The following is a 17,788-nucleotide window of genomic DNA, read 5'->3' on the forward strand; positions in this document are numbered from 1 at the left end:
TCCTACCGCGTCCTGACGAAAAATTACGTCATGTGCCCGCGCTCTACCCTAAGAACCAGTACTGTGTTTGTGTTTACTATTTATGGTAAAACTGTGTTACTTTTTATTACAAAACGTTCTTTAAATATAAATAAATACAAAAACTTCGTGACTGAACATCAGCTAACGTTCGACTCTAAATCAATATGGCCAACAACGGAATTCATTAGTAAATTAATATAGGTCCATTACTATTGGAACTATACAGTTTACTGCCCTTGTCGACATCATCGTAGAGATAAAAAATGGTTCGACTCGTATAATTTAATAAAACAAAATTGCCGGGCCGATATTTTACCTGACAGGCTCTCGGACGGAGATTAATGTTGTAATTTCTAGAGGCCATTACTTTGAACGTATACGGACGCCATTGACAGTGCTCGCAGGACTTGCGAGAAAAATGAGAAAAAATCGACGTTCATTTATTTACGGTGGGACCAAATTGGGGAGAAGAATGAAAAGTAACATCTGACGACATGAATACGGAAAAGCAGAATAAATATTTAGTTCCGGCGTTATTGAATTGAAAGGGAAGTTCAATATTGCGTATGTGAAAACGTGGGTGAGTAATAACTATTAAAAAGAAACTATCCTGATTGTGCGTCTATTTCTTACAGGAACCGATTTTTTCTCCTTACTGTCGGGATTCTCTCTAAGATCACAAAAGTGATGAGGGTATGTATTCTCAACGTCTTCGATTCTTGTTATTTATTCCTGCATGTTGATAAGGATGTAATGAGTTTCAGCTTCCAGCAGTATTTTCCAATCTAAGAGCACATCGTGATCAACGCGGTCAATTGCCTTTCGCATGTCCATAAATATGTCAATATACCCGTATTTTTCGTTAATATTAAGATAAATATTGTTTAGGAGCGTAAGTTGAATTCGTGGATATCTTGAGTTCATCAAAAAGGACACCTTTAAGAAGCGAGATGCGCCCTAGACTTACGGTGAATTGGGGAATCTACATTAGAACGTGCGCTCTAAGTATGGCCATAAATAAAATCATGGTAAAACAAAGTTAGTGGTAGTAGGTAGATATAGTGGGTAAAGTAAGGTATTTTGTCACGTTCGATGTGCCCTCTTCACTTCCCAAACACTCGTTGAAATACACAAAGCTTCAAAAGTTTTGCATCACGTGATTTTTCTGTTTCAAGCCAACTTGCCCACGCTCATCCCGTGTCTCCTTTTGCGAGAGGAAGTACCATGTTTTGGGGTGGCATAATGTCCGACGAACGCACCGACACAGTTCATGTTCAAGGGACAACGACGGGCGATAGATATATTAAGGACATTCTATATCCACATTTAGATCCACATTAGATTAGGGCGAAGAGATGTTGGTGACAGATTAGTCTTCATGGATGACAATAATCGTCCTCATCATACTATAGCAGTAAATAACTACCTTGCTAGTGAGGGAATCAACCGTTTAGAGTGGCCTGCCTGGTCGCCTGACATGAACTCTATAGAACATATTTGGGATATGCTTTCCAGAGCTATGACCTCTTGAAGAAATCCTATCAGAACCATCCAGGAGCTTGTTAGTGCTGTAGCAGAAGAATGCCAGCATATTCCTCAAGATCTTATAGCTAACCTTGTTCAAAGCATGCAGTGACGTCTTCAAACTTATATTGATGCCAAGGGTAGAAATACACTCTTATTAATTTCTTTTTTACTTTATTGTTTGGAAGTTAATAGTGAAGTAATTATGGTACAAACTAATTTATTTTTAATCAAAATTTAATTGATACATAGATATTTCGTGTATTTTTTGCACCGCATAATGAAATATCCAAAAATTAAAGCGATGCAAAATTTTTTGAGTTATGTATATTTATTTGGATCATCAAAAATATCTAAGCACCATATTAGCTACATTTTAGGCTTTAAAAACACGTTTTTTATTCCCGTACCTAATTCAGCAACATAAAGTAACATTTTCATTTACTTGGCAATCGTGAATATCGAATATGCACATATTTACGATACATGCGGCATACTTAATATCATCTCATAAAAACAAAAACTTTTACGACAAAATTCTTCTATAAAATTACGCCCGTTTTATTTGAAATTCATGCGTGTCGTTATCTCGTAAATATTTCGTAAATAAGTAGAAACGTCACAACATGAAGTTCTTGAATTTCGTTATTAACTAAGTGGGATTATAACTCGAAGTAAAATGGTCGTTTAATGTATGTGGATGAGGTTCTTGTGTGCATGTTGGGTGGTTAAAAAGGAAGAATCGAATTTTCTTTAATTTTAGTGTTAAACTTTAAAAAGTAGCAGGGTGAGGTATAATTACTTAAAGATAACAATTAAGAAAAGTATACTGGAATCTAAATAAAACGAAGTCGCAAGTTCCTGAAAACATTGCAATTTAGCTGACTTTATATCAGAAACGCATCTGCGATTTTCACTTGACTAATCTCTTACCACACCAGCTCTTTCCATATATGTACACACAAGCGGAACCTATCCAGAAATGTAAAAATTCCTTTAATGGTAAAATCCATGGTCATTGTGCGAGCTCTCCAACTGCAACACAAACCGCAAATTTTAAAAGTCGTCTTGCTATTATAACATTATAAAACTCAAAGGTTATGTCGAAATGTAACAAATTTTACGGCCGACAACGTTAAAAATAAACTCGCTTTCTGAAGTAGTTTAATTGGCCAGCGGGTGGTCAAACTGTTTAATCCCCATAGTTTATTTTACAAGCCAAACAAACGGAGAACAGCGCCGTTTAGACTCGGTTTGTAACACGGTTGGATTTAATTTTATTGTTTGATGGGATGAGGCATTTGCCATTCCATAATACATAACAATATTTCAAAATAAAGTATCATCTACTTTATCCGGTTTCTTTCTATTGGAATTTCTTCATTCTTTTAGTTCGGAATTTAGGAGGAGAGATATTAGAAAGTTAATCGTGTTGTTGATTTTAACATTTTAAGACTTATATCCTCAGCGATACTAGGTTAAGAAAAGAACGGCTAAATAACAATGATGCCGCTGAGCTACATCAGTAAAATCCAAAATTCAAAAAAATATAAAAAATCATGGTTTCCTAAACACAGGATTTGTTTACGTGTGATGTGTAGATTGGTAAGCACCGGTAGCACAAAATTCTCACATGACGAGAGAACTGTGGGCAGCTGTAGCTCAATCTTCAATAACTTGAAAAGGTATGGGTGCGGGGAGCAAAAACCATTAGCACGTGCAAGAAAGTGTATGGACACGTGGAATGCAAGCTGCGGGTATGTAACACTCAGGATGACAGAAAGGATAAGCAATCGGTTTCTTTCAATAGAACACTGGGATAGCATGGCGTTTTTGGATCCGAATTTGCCTTCTGACGAGAGTTCTTCTGGCTTACATATGTATAGTAGCAGGAATCACTGTGCCAGCCAACTCACCACAAGAATATATCAGGTATGTAAATATAAAACCGGAATTTTTGTGCAGAAAATACGCGTTATTATATGAAAACGATGAAGAATATTTTATCTGAAGTATTGCCCATCGCTAGCTATACATTTTTCCCACCTGTTTCATAATTTGGAGATACCACGACAGAAAAACTGTAGCTTTTTTGAGACAAACCAGTCACAGAACCATTTTCGCACATTTTCGTAAAAAGCGAAGTGCTGCTCAGCAAGTGCGTGTACCATCGATACAAATAAGTAGTAATCAAACGGAGTCAAGTCTGACGAGTAAACCGCATGCGAAAGTATTTCTCAACTAAACCTTTCCTCGACCACTTTGACTGTGTGTGATGGTGCATTATCATGAAGCAAAATCACTTTGCGTTGCCTTTGTTGATATTCTGGTCGTTTTTCACGCAAAGCTTGGTTCAAATTGATGATTTGTCGGTAGCGTTCAGTATTAAGGATTTAGCAGCTCACAATAGATCACACCCGTCTGATGCCACCAAACCCAGAGCATTCCGTCCATAGCGATTTAGCCTTGCAGTCGATGTTGATGGTTCACCTAGAGTTGCCCATGATTTTTTACGATTAAGATTTTTAAAATATATCCACTTTTCATCGCCATTCGCAATTCGCTGAAGGAATCACTTTCTTTTGTGCCTGACGAGCAACATTTCACAAGTGGTTTTTCGGTTTTCCTGCTGTCTTTCATTCGCTTTATGTGGAACCAATTTTCCCATCTTCTAGATCTTTCTCATGGCTTTAAAAAGCATGGAGCTTCTCGTATCACATTTAATTGATCTGCGAGTTGTTACGTTTGAGCGACATCCTCATCCACCAGTTCTTGCTGTCTTCAAATTTTTTCGGTGATCTTTCACGTATTTCCTTTCTCACGTCAAAATCGCCACTTTTGAATTTTTTTAATCATTCAAAGCACCGTGGTTTACCAAGAGCATGTAGAGCATGTAAGAGCACCGTAGGCTTTGACAAGCATTTGATGCGATTCTTCCTGCAGCAATTTTCTTCAAATGGTAACAGAAAATCAGTGCTGGTCGGAAATTATAATTTCCAAGCACAAACTGTGACTGTGTAATACAAACTATGGTGTTGTATGAAACTTGTATTGTTGTGAATTAAAAATCTTTGTCAGAATGTCAATAAAAGAAATGGCGCGTCTTGACGGTAACTACATTCACCTTCTTTAGTCCTTTCTGGAGAAATTTCGGTTTCATATTTACTGTCCTGGTAGCACATTTTCATATCTTCTCAACATCCTCATAAAGGCCTTACGTTCATTGATATTATTGTGAGTTTCCGTGTAATAGTACTTTGGAGTACCGTGGCTTACTTCATAAATGTTAAATTATTCCATTTAGTTAAGTTGATTGAATATTCTTTTCAACTTAGATATCATTAACAGTACACCCGCTTAACATTGACACACTAACATTCGTCTCACTGTTTTATTACACAACGGCCCAAGCCATAACTTATCAACGTAATTACATAACGACACGAACATAAAAAGACAGAAAAATCTCTCGAAGAAGCCAAATACAAGTTACCAAAATAAATATTTATATATTCGAGGGTTTGAATAGGGCATTATGAATGGACATATCTCGGGAACTATAAAACTTAAGTGGTTCTTTTCGAGACGTGGGCCAGCGGGAACTTACAAATAAACGTGCTTTAGTGCTTGATGTTAACGTTTTCCGAAATGGGAGCTTTTATGTTCCAATTACCTGTTTGTTTGGGTTTGTTGTTTATTTGGTAAAGTTTTGATATACGCAAAAGCAATTGTTACGCCAATGAAGTGTGATTCGTATTCAAAATAAGTGAAGTTTTTCGGTTTTATTTTTGTGTATAACTCATAACCATAACGCTAGAAAGTTGTCGTGTACCCAACGTTAAGAACCCCCACACCGTAATATAGAACCGTAAATACCTTCACGAGGAAAGAGCTGACGTTATCTCTATTAACGTTATCGTATTTTATTGTGAGAAGGCTCTTTCGCAGATGTCAATTAGCTGTAGCTACGGTAACTGCGTTTATGTAACGGACACCGGAGCCGCTGTCTTTTGAGTTGCAATTTAGGATTAAAAGCATTATGATTTAAAAATGAAAGAAAGCACCTCGTGATTAAATGCTGAAAAAAAAAGAAGTAAACAAGTTTTTTATCGATTTTAGAACGAACGAAACGAAGTAAAGATCAAGAGCGATCTTTAGAAAGGCAGTTATCAATGGAAAAGCGATAGAACTGGACGCCAAATTCTTCGATTAAAATAAATAACTATGACCTTTAGCTTTCGGAATTTTTTGTTCGCAAAAAATACAGCAAGAGACATCACCACTATCAATAAATGTAATTCCTACAAAAAACTTTATATATTCAGATCCCCCGTTATGGCCTTCATGGAGTAAATTCTTTGACAAATATTTCTGTGTCGAATAACTCAGTTTAAAGTGAGAAAGGAAAGCTAAACATCGTAATATACTAGAATTAGGGAGAAGAATCTGTAAAAAATTTCATGCAATTTCCTATTCAACCCAGCACTTACAAAGAGCTTTGAGATCATTTTGAACAGTATCTTTCTTCGTTGAAATATAATCAATCATATGTAATATAATTAGTGCATAGAAAATTGTAAATTAATTGTTGAGCGATATGCATGAACGCAATTTTTCACCATTTCCACTTGTGCCTTATAAAAGGATTTTAAAGTTGACGTGTTCCGCCACGGGTTTCAATTCAGAGAAATTCTGCATTTTCTTTTAAAACATTACAACAGTATGTGTGAATACCGAGATGAATAATTTGAAAATTGCCCCGGAATATTGTTAAGGTTGTAATGGGAATTCACAAAATGATAGAAATAGAATATCCTGTCAATCATTGTTAATTAGGACACATTCTACAATTTACTGAAATCAGGCACTGGCGGCTCAAGCAGCTGAGTCCTGAAAATTTAGTTCTCAGTACCTGAATACTGTACTGATACTGACATTCTCTAACATAGAGATTAATGTTTTGCCAGTTCGGTGCCATTATGTTGAAAAAATATAGGATTTTACTTGTATAAAAAAGGCCTTATGCCTTCAGGAGAAATAATTCAGTTGTCAGTAGCTGGAGTGCTCTGTGATAAAAATTCGTGCCAGCTCAAGTACGGTGCCCGATTATGGTGAAAAGGCATAGGATTCTTCTCGCAAAAAAGGCGTTATGCCCTCAGGAGAAACATCTTTATCGAGAACGATAACCTTCAATATATGTTCGTCAAATAACATACTATTATAATTGTCACATTTACACAAGGGGGAATCAAACTACCGCCGCCAAGCAAAATTGTCGTAATAGCGTTCGCTCGCTATCTTCTTCATCGAGATGCCTGTATAATTTAGGACAATTGTTTCGACATTTGACGCCAGAGTAAATATACGATGGAGGTTTCCATCCTACTCCATGTTATGATTTCTCAGAAGTAGGTCAATGCCGGAAATGTGAGTTTCGTATCTGGTAGGGTCAATTTGTGACAAGGATTAAAGTGTGATTGGTGAAGCGGCTTCCAAACTAGATTAGTTGGTGATTACCTCTTTTTAAAAAAGAAACGTAACTACTTAAAATTTTGAGTTTACTCTAATTTTTGACCATTACCTAAACATTCTGGAAGGAAGTGCGTCATCATTGTGTGTGAAATGTGAAAAAAATGTGAGACTTTGTCACCCCGAATAAGAACGTGGTTCGATTTTGACCATGGGTCTATTAGCAGTTTTTAAAAATTATTTTGTAGAGTACTATCGCCCCCTTAAATATCTCCATGATCTTATGTTACATCCTGTATTTCGTTTTTTCTACAAAATTATTGCTTAAAAATAAAGTGAGATCTATTTGCTTATTTTTTGAAAAATTATGAATTTTAAATCGGTGTCTTCCATATTTTTGCCACATGCTGTAGACATGATATTTATTACTGAGGTTTGCATGAAACGGTGTGCAGAGACGCTGATATTACAACTAAAGAGCGAGTTCTTTCGCATGCAGGGTTTTCAACCGTATTATTATAAAAATATTGTGCGAAGTACGCAAAACTACAACATCTTCTTAAAAACATCATTAGTTTGGTTCTATCATTGACTTTGGTAAGTTTTAATAATTCAATGCGTGCCCATAAGAGTAATATTTCATATAGAGAAGGGTTAGGAGAGCACGTTTGTTCTTGGACATCCAAATATAAATCACCAGCTGCAAGTTTACTTCTAGTTTACGATTTTTCTCTGCGGGCGACTCGCCAGGAACCCACCACGGTCTACAAATACACCCATCAATCTTCTTTGTTTATATGTTAGAAACTCCTTCCTAATAGAACTAATGTGTTTCAGGGTTTGGAACTTATTAAACTTGATTAAAGGGTTCTACTTGGTTCATGGCAATGTAGGCCATTTGGGGTATATATTTATGACGTATAATAAACCTTTGTTTTGAGCTGGGCTCGGCAGAGGTCATCTAATGCAGAGAATTATCATTAACTGTTTAGTCATATTTATTCGAAAACATTAATTTCCGAAAATGACAAAACCCTTCTTATCTAGGAATCTCCGCACGGTCATTTGTTAGGATCGAAAGGGACAAAAGAACTGGAGACCGCACTTTCCAATTTAAATTCAAATCTACCTTCAACTAAAGAATGACTTATAACGATTTCACCAGAAAACCGTGTAAAAATTTTTTACCGGCGACCCTTCAAAGGACGAAAATGGTTCGAAAAAGCTGGCAAAACATCAATTTTCGACGGTGTCCTCTTAGGAGAGATCTGATAAGGCCCAATGGGAGTTTGGAATGAACCGTGGCAGGGCGTGCCTTGTTTAAGTTATTGCTGTTTGATAATGGTACTACACACCACGACAGCTTTTACGACTTTGTTTGTAGAAAGGAGAAAATGCCTATTTTTTGTTTCTATTGAATTATAATTAAATAAAAGTGGGTCATAGATATTACATTTTTTACATGAGTCTCAATAAAATGATACTGAGGCGGATAGATTTCTTTTAGTACCGTGTTTAGCACCTTTTTATGAGATGGAATAAAAATGTGGGTTTTTAGTAAAGAATGGTAAATAAAACCAAATAAATCCTCTTCACTATTGGGCGTTGGTTGAAAAATATTGTTTAGTAAAATATCTCGATGGTATCTCCGAAAATTATTAAATTATTTATTGTATTACAAATGAGGTATATTTCTATTCAAATAATCAAAACGTTGGTTAGATGTAATCTAAACTAGTTACCATTGTGTTAAATTTGTCCTTCAACCACTCAGACGAGCGTTCGGCAAATTGAACACAATCGCTTTTAATTAATAGAAGCGAGTGATCCTGTTGATGGTATCTAATTCATTCTTCCTTTACTCGGGTAACAATAACACAATTAATTAGAGAAGTAGGTCCTAATGGAGTCGTAGTGGATCCGGGGGGGCGCAATTGCCCTTTCAATTACCGCCCGCAAACGGGCCACTCAGTAAGTGCTTTCTCTTTCTCTCTCTTCCTACGCTTGTCCAGATAATGATGTTGAGTACTAAAAGATATTAATTTTGTATTAACAATTTATTATTATTGCCAGCTATACGCAGTCTTATTTAAATTAGCTGGAAAGAGGGTAAAAAGATGATAACCATTATTGGAAAAAAAGTTACATAATGATAATTAGACATAAAAACTCTCTCAAATGAGGTATCACTATAGCGCTATTTGAGATTCGAAAGTCGAATGCACCCCCGTGAAGAGGGTTGGTTTGGTGAATTTGCATTTCACACTAAAACGTGCCCCCCTCGAAAATAAGACCGACGTGTCGTAGCAATTTGTAATATTTTAAGCGCAGTACAAAATAAGCAAGGTGTAAGGTTTTTACTGATACACCTTGGATAGTTATTCCATTTCGTAAAGTGAAAAGTACTAAATTTGCGTTTTCGCCGAGTAAAACAAGCTATAAAGTGTCACTGTTAATATCTAGACAGTTACTTTACAGCCTAGGAATTAAAAGTAACACTTTGCAGCCTGCTTTATGGCATTAAAAGGTTGCTTCTTTTGTTAGTCCGACAGAAACTTTTGTTTTGATTTTTATAATTGTATACCATCCATGTTGAGTATTTATTTAAATAATTCTAATTTAAATTTAGTTTTTAATAATAATTTTTAAAAAATTCATTCAATTTTTAATCATTTTAATTATTGAATTTTAATAAAAAAACCCCAGTTATTAGTACCTTCCTTAAAGGAACAGTGTTTTTTTGTGAATCTAAAATAACTTTGTTGTTTCGTCGAAGTAATCAAATTAATCAATTATGACTTATTTTTCGAACTTGGACTGTAAAGGAATTGCATATATTCACGAAAGGTCAATTATATAAATTTATATCAAAGAGCCATAAAAGCGGGCTCCTTCTAAGCTTAACAGCGAGAAATGAATTAGTGAGCTCGATTTTGCTCAAGTTGTATCTCATCGGGAGAACTAGATAGTGAACTAATTTCCTGGCGTATTTATTGCTTTCGATTTAAAGTGTGTTGTAAATTGCCGCCATTATTCCACTCCGCGTAGTTTATTATCCTTGCATGACTTGGAATAAAACTCCACCTTTTTTAGGGCCAATAGATCAAAGCCCTGGCAACTTTATCTAGAGAATAATATCCGGGGAAACGTCGAAAAAAAGACAGTTTCGTATTTTTAAAAGGGCTAAATTCGGTGTGTCAAGATTTTCATCTGGAAAAATAAAAAAAAGAATGTATAGGTGTAAAAAAGCTAATAAGGTGTATCTTCTCTTTCAAGAAGATCACAAAGACATAACATCATACTAGCGAAATTGAATTAATTGTTATATTTTTCGTTGTTGCTGAGTTGAAAATTCAGAGGTCTTTGCCACTTTAATAGATAACGCAATAGGGCAAAACGATGTGCGTTAAGCGCTGGGAGATCTTAAATTAATAAAATAAGCCGTTTTAATGAACTTGTTATTCAGCATTTTCCTAATAGGAAAGAACGCAAAATTCAGTTCAGGTTCAGGACGACTTAAATTTAATAAAATGTTAAACATGTGTTTGGCTTTTCATGTGCTTGGTTAAATGATCCTCCTGTTATAACAACCAGGAGCCGTCGCTGCCAAGACCAAGACAAGTTTAGTCTTGATTTTGATGTTGACTCGCTCAGCATTATTTCTAGATGTCGAATATTTTCCTCCGATGTTGAAATGAGTGCCAGCGAACCCTCGCAAATGAATTTGAATTCAGGCTCGAATTACAAAGCAAATGGAGTACAATTTAGAATTTTACTGCAAGGCGCCTTTTGAGTTGAAGTGTTGCAGGTTTTTGTGGCGACATGATCTTTTCAGTTATGCATTTCGCTACTTTCTCGCGACCCCTTAAACTTACTCACATTCGTTTTTGGAGTTCGCGCACAAAGTAACGAATCTAAATTAAACCGTCATCAGCACGAAGTTCTATAGGTATAACGGTCAATAATCACCCTTCGACAAAGTCTTATTCAAATACCCTACGTACAATTACACAAGAATATCTCCCCAAGTGAGCCAAATAAACTGAAAGGAATCGAAAATAGCGTCACATTCTCAATGGAATCCCCGGGAATCGCAAGGAAATAACAATGCGAGTAGTGCCTTTTATTCATTTCGGTAATTACAGGGCAGCAAGTCAAATCGCACGTGTAACTTCCGGTTTGATATGACATAATTACATCACGAAGGGCAAATAGGAACCTTAGACTCGTGAGAATGTCGCGACCAAGTTAGTTCTTTGTGCCGATGACTTTCGACAATGGAATTATTTTGAAATAATAAAGTGAACATAATAATACCATGGGCGTTCACTATGCTGAACTGAATAAGTCAAGTATTGTCTGGTATGATTCTTAAAAGATTTTGCAACCGTCGATAAGCGCGGCTAAATAGGGTTGACTCATGCATATTAATCTGAAGGTTCTGTATAGGGATTCTTGAAGAAAGTATGAGGCTGAATCAGATTTCTTCAAGTTCAGTGTACAAAAATAAATCCCAAGAATCAAGAATGCATATAAAATCGTGAATTTTGATCGCCTATGAGGAAGGTCCAAGATATGAGTTTTAGATTGACATAAAAGTCAACACTATGACAGGTACACTCTGGACAGGTAATTGTCGTGAGATGCATGTCATCCGCGTTTGACAATGACATCTCAAGGGGAAGCGGCAGTAGCCACCCCCTTCCATTTTAATATGTTTGTCGTCATTGAGTTGAGTGACGTTAGCGTGAGAAATCGATTGAGTCAAATTTGACCCCGCCATACCTTAAGCGAGAAACAGAGTTTTATTTTACTTTTAAAAATTTTTAAAATACTTAATTACAGCAGGTACATAGGTATTTTAAATACTGCATAAAACCAAAATTAAAAATCCGTTTTTCTCTATAACGATCAATTAAATCATTATCGTTCGAACTAAAAAAATTATGCCTGCCATACCGGGTGAAAAAAACATTATTCTGTTAAACCTAATCCATCCCCGATATACTAAATAAGGTAAATTCATTTGCAGGGAGTAATTTTATGTCCAAATTAGACTCTATTATGTTAGAAAAACTTACTGATTTAGTACTTAGACATCTCTATGTTTTTGTAGTTTAATAAAAAAATGAAGAAACTATGAAACTGTGGCAAATTGTTGCCGGTTATAAATGGTTAAAGCGCTTTCCATTAAATAAAAATCGAAGATGATTATAATAGTAACATGTTCGGGACTAGTTGATCTAGCAGATTACTAAAAGTAACAATATTTTACTCGATGTTTTACCTAAAATTCTTGAGATCGTATGATTTTTTATAGGCTTGGCAACCTCGCTTGTTTCTTTTTAAGACCACAAAGTAGGAGTCAACATCCTAAAATTAATACTTTCCTTCACTAGAAAGTTGAGAAGAAAATCTTTACTCTCTACTACATGAGATATCAGGGGGAGCAGAAACAGGACCCTAGACACAGATCACAAACTTCGATATGCAGATGCACAATTTCGGTACGTTTAATCTCTCCACTAATAATATTAAATTTAGTGCCGGTTTAACACATTAGAAATGGCTTAACCGGCTTCTTTTGACCTCGTATATATGGATTTTTCTCTATTTGGTTTTTACTTATAGTCGGGTTGCAAGTTCTCATTATGCCAGTAAGAATAGATATCCTGCAGCTAATAGTATGGTTGAATATCTGCATAGGCAACTGAAAAGAGCACTCAGGTGTTAGGAAAATATTGTTCGGGCTGAGACGATACATGCTGCCTTTCTGCAAATCCATGTTGCATGAATAGATGACATCAAAGCAACAGCAGCAATATGTACAGTCCTGTTTGAAGAATTTTTACAAATCTTTAAGGTAAGCTTTTCTAGGAGAATATAAACTCTCAATTCAATAGGTCGAGAGAAGACATTAATCAGATTTTTGTTGTCAATAATCTGGTATCAACAGATCAAGATTCCTGCGATGAGACAGCGTCAGGATACAACTACAATCACCTTACCATTTGTGATTCACGTCAATAGCAAGACGCCACAGTGAGAGGAAAACCTGTCTGTGCCATGAGAGAACATACATAGCTGTCTAATAGTCACCCATTCATCACCAAGTCCTCAGGTGAACTATAACCCAGAAAAGAAAACCAGTCGTAAGTAACAACCTGCAATTCATGAGCTACTAAATTCATTAGAAAAATTTAGCTAATATTCTTCAAAGCGGTTTTCTATAGAAAGGTATTTATGTTCTACCAGGGGAGATCTGTGGGGTTCCCCCACAATAACAATTATAGTCTGTAAAACAATCGACTGGCGATGAAAAGGTTCCTCTTAGACTCTCTTCAAGTTATATCTCAGACCTTCGCAATGACATTGCCCCTTAAGTTTCAGGAAAATTATTCGCATGCAAAATATTAATTACTCATCAACAATCACAAAGAAAAACATTGAAACACGTTCTCCTGTCGCAACTGGCCAACTGTGAAACCACTTTAATTATCAATTAATAACTAAAGTTATCTATGTAGGATGAAATATTCAATTAAAATTCAATTCGAAAATATGCTTAATTTTGCAACCAAATGGAAAGGAATTCGTTAATGATACAGCTCTTAAAACAATCTTTAAAAGCGTTCATCTCATTACCAGACCAACTTGCGTTCTCTCTTTACTAATTATCCAAGTAGTCAATTTTTCTCTCTTATCTTCAGTTCGCGTTGAAAAATCAACAAGTCTTCAGGAAAAACGTGATATTATCACACACCCTTGTTTCTTATAGGTCCAGCTCCGACCAATCGCGTTCAGTTAAGAACTCATATTTCCTTGCGCGCCAATCCTGACGATCTATATATCGTCCAATGGCGCGCACAAAATAAATGCTTTCCTTGGGGTTCACAGCATGCGCCTGCTCACGCAGCCTGAGTATACTCAGTCATGCTGCGAATCCCCAGCACGAAATATCTGTTCTCGAGTGTATAACGTTATTTTTGGGGTTAACAAGGGTGAAAACGCGACCAAACGTTTTTCTAAACAAAATTCGCAGACTTTAAAATGCCCTAAATTGTCGTGTTCAGTGACGTTTGGATACTAGGCAGTGTTCAACAATGATCAACGCGTTTATGGATGGGGGACATCACCATCTTAGTGCGTATGGCTTGAAGATGTCACCACCTCATAACGGAGGAGCCGCCGCCTTACCATCTCCCCATCAGAACCCAGCAGCTGCTATGACAGCTCCAGATATGGGTCCTGGAGCACAAAATCACCATTTTCAGCCCAACTACGGACATATGGGACACCTCAATCCCCACCCAGGCTACGCCGCTCGGGATTTTCTTCTGAGGCGAGAGCATCATGACTTTCCGACGGCTCAAACGGCTCCGAACGATTCCATGCTTTTTCATCACCACTCAGAAATGGCTCCTCATCACAATCTCCATCTACCTCCGCATCATCAGATGCTCTATTCGCGGACTGATCACCATGCGGCTTATCATGCTCAACCCAACCATCAGTACATCAATCATCACACCATGGCGATGCCCCATCATCCTGGCAATTTGCATGGAGGGTTCTTCAAGTACATGAGGCCCATCAAGCAAGAAATGCAATGTTTGTGGGTCGATCCAGACCAACCTCCGCCGAAGAAGATTTGCGGGAAGCATTTCACTACCATGTCGGAGATTGTGGGACACTTAGGAGTTGAACATGTTGGTGGGCCGGAAATAACAAATCACGCTTGTTATTGGCAGAACTGTTCGCGGAACGGTAGACCATTTAAGGCGAAATATAAGTTAGTGAACCATATTCGCGTACATACTGGGGAAAAACCGTTTCATTGTCCTTTTCCAGGCTGTGGTAAAGTGTTCGCTAGGAGTGAGAATTTGAAAATTCACAAAAGGACACATACAGGTATGTCAATTTGCTTGTGTACGTATGCAAGTCGGATTATTTACCTTGTTTTATGGGTAGTTTTTTTGATGAGTAGAATTTCGTTTTGGATCACTTTTAAGTTGTTGAAAAAATCTTAATTTACTTAAGTCTTGCATGATAGTTTTTGATAGATATTTTTGCATAGAATATGAAGAATTTTTTTGCAAAAATTGTCGTGGGCTCCGGAGATATGTCACAAACTTTTTTTTAAATGGAAACTTTACCCAGTTGACCATGGACTCGCTCGTTAATGACTCGACTGCATATGCGATTTATTGATTGATTCTTAGTAAATGTATCGAATTAAAACGTGGTGCAGTTACTTTCACAGTTTCCCTGAATAAGTCACTTCTAACTTTGTGAGAAATCCGATTTTTGTTAAAATACGGCGAAATTCAAAATAACGAAAGTTAGGTATGCAATTACGCATCGTTTGAAAAAAAAATTCTACCGAGTTATTAACGTTCAAGCATAATTTACATGAAAAAATTAGTTTTGTATTAAATCTTGACAACGAAAAATAGTATACTTTAAGAATACCGTCGTAGGTAATCTGTGCATAAAAACATCTATCAAGCATAGTGCTCATTTTCTTTGTTACGATAAATAGTTAACAAGATATTTCACTTTGAAATATTTATCCATTACCACTTTTTTCTGCACATTTGAGTAATCTTAAAATTTCTTCAATCTGAAAGTAGTAATCAATTCTCCATCAAGTTATACAAACTCGACGCAACTTTGCCAATTTATGTTACCCGTACAACGAGGTAGATTAATAACCACCCTGTATAAATTATGTCGTGTATTATATTTCGATTTTATAGCTACCAATATACCGAGTTATTTATTGCGAAAATTCCATTCACCACTTATTTTGTACTAAGAATAAAGCATTTCATCATTAAGTAACAATTGTAGCCACGGTAATGGAAAATGTTGATTTTCTGTTAGGAAATTTTATCGCCATGAAATTTCTATCAATCTCTATAAGTCATAAATTATACAATTGTGTCAAAAATTCGTTTATCAACAGAATGGATGTTTTGTTTCGCGGTTTAATAATCAACAACAAAACAATAATTATTATTGCAGAAAATCTACGGGTCCATTTATACAGGGTGTCCCGAAAAAACCGGCTTCTAATAAGAGATACAGAAACCTGAATCGGCAACCGTTTCGTTGCCAAAATTCGGGACGCAAAAATTTCAATGCCGGTTCAATTTTTTCCTTGAAGGCTCAATTTGTATTTTTAGCCATTTGACGATGTGCTGAAAACAAAGTTCAATCGTCAATGTTTCAATAAAACTATTGTTATTATGAGATAATGTCACTTTGAGTGTAAAACACCATGAAATATTTTCCGGCTTATATTTTTATCTGTGTCTTTTTATTCGCAAATAGGATAAAATTGAAAAAGTTGAGCTGTAACAAGGAATTTAATAATCTCTTTCCTAGTTAATTAGCCATTGAACAAATGTTCAACGGCTCGCTCATTTGGTCTGTAAGAACATACATATACCTACTTATGAAGGTTTAAATAGTATCATATAGATTCATATATTCTACACAAACAATGGATACTGGAGATATAAAAAACAGTTATTTTCCTAACAAGTATAAAAAATGACATTTTCTTGCACACGGCTGCCGTTGCATAAATGACAAGAAGCAGGGTTCGGACAAGCAGTCAAGTGCAAGAAAGACTTTCCGCAAGAGTTAGGAACAATGTTTTTCTTTCAAGCATATTGTGATCAGATGCTTTGCTTGATGAATAGATGTAACAATAATTTTTAGATAATCTGTGCTCGAAAGTAACTGCCAATGTCACTTTTGTGAGAAAATAGCGCTGAATCTTCTGACATGCATATGTGCGGAAAAGCATAACTTTTCACACTGAAAACACGCACGGGAAAGAATGATTTCTCGCACGTGATTAGAAAATAGTATTTTATTGCAATAGCTTATGATCAAAGCTGCTATAATAAATTGCGCCACTTGTTTTCCTTTTAATTCAAATTTCTCCATCGCGGATGATGGCCATTATATGCGAATACAATACTATATCTACCGATAAACATCCGTACTTTCCACAAATTAGCTAAAAACCCAATAATTAGCTAAACAACTGTTATGAGAAATCTTTGCTGTTTCTCTTTTAACACCAAAACTAATTCTCGATTTATAAACACGCGGCAAGTAAATCAACTTTCTTGGATTTTTCAAGCATTTTTTCGCCTCCTGGTTTAGTTCTAGGGCTTCACTGATTTACACATAATTCATTTAAGTAGAATTTTCAACCAATTTGGCTTTAAATCAATAAATAATTAACATACACTTGCTACATATAAACGTTGTAGTCCTTCTGCACGGAGAAACAGAGTTCCTCTAAACCTTGTTAATACTACGTGAAAAGTTAGTTTTATTTTAATTATTATACGTTTACTTCTTAGTGTTTAGCGTCGTAACTTATGTATTGCAAAAATTTTGAAGAATCCTGTTGCTCATTATACAAAGGACCACAACCCAAGAATCAATCTCAATATAATAAATAATTAACATTAATTTAAGACCTACCAAATAGTCAAACTGTTATTATACAGGGTGTCTCTGGAACGGCTGTACAACGCTTAACCAAAAATAAAGAGTTTTAGGCAAACTTACCTATATTCAATGAGGCTTCGTTTTACCACTACAGGGCGCCAAAGTTCTCGAGTAATTGCTAAATAGTTTTATGGATTTTCACTAATTTTGGAACTAACAGTTACTACATAAATTGGCGTGTTGTTCTGATCTTTTTTTAATGCGTGAAAATATTAAAAATGACGCGTTGTTCGTAAAT

General features: G+C 35.9%; 1 protein-coding gene across 1 annotated transcript in view; it reads left to right on the plus strand.

The window, feature by feature from the left end:
• Positions 1-13,865: 13,865 nt before the first annotated feature.
• LOC136412243 (zinc finger protein ZIC 4-like) overlaps positions 13,866-17,788 on the plus strand; it is a 35,764-nt gene continuing 31,841 nt past the window's right edge. The window contains exon 1 of the mRNA XM_066395253.1: positions 13,866-14,925. Within this exon, the coding sequence (XP_066251350.1) occupies positions 14,118-14,925 (808 nt within the window). The 5' untranslated portion in view covers positions 13,866-14,117. The remainder of the gene's footprint in view (positions 14,926-17,788) is intronic.

The sequence above is a fragment of the Euwallacea similis genome, chromosome 11, assembly GCF_039881205.1.
Source record: "Euwallacea similis isolate ESF13 chromosome 11, ESF131.1, whole genome shotgun sequence".
In the NCBI taxonomy this organism is placed as follows: Eukaryota; Metazoa; Arthropoda; class Insecta; order Coleoptera; family Curculionidae; genus Euwallacea; species Euwallacea similis.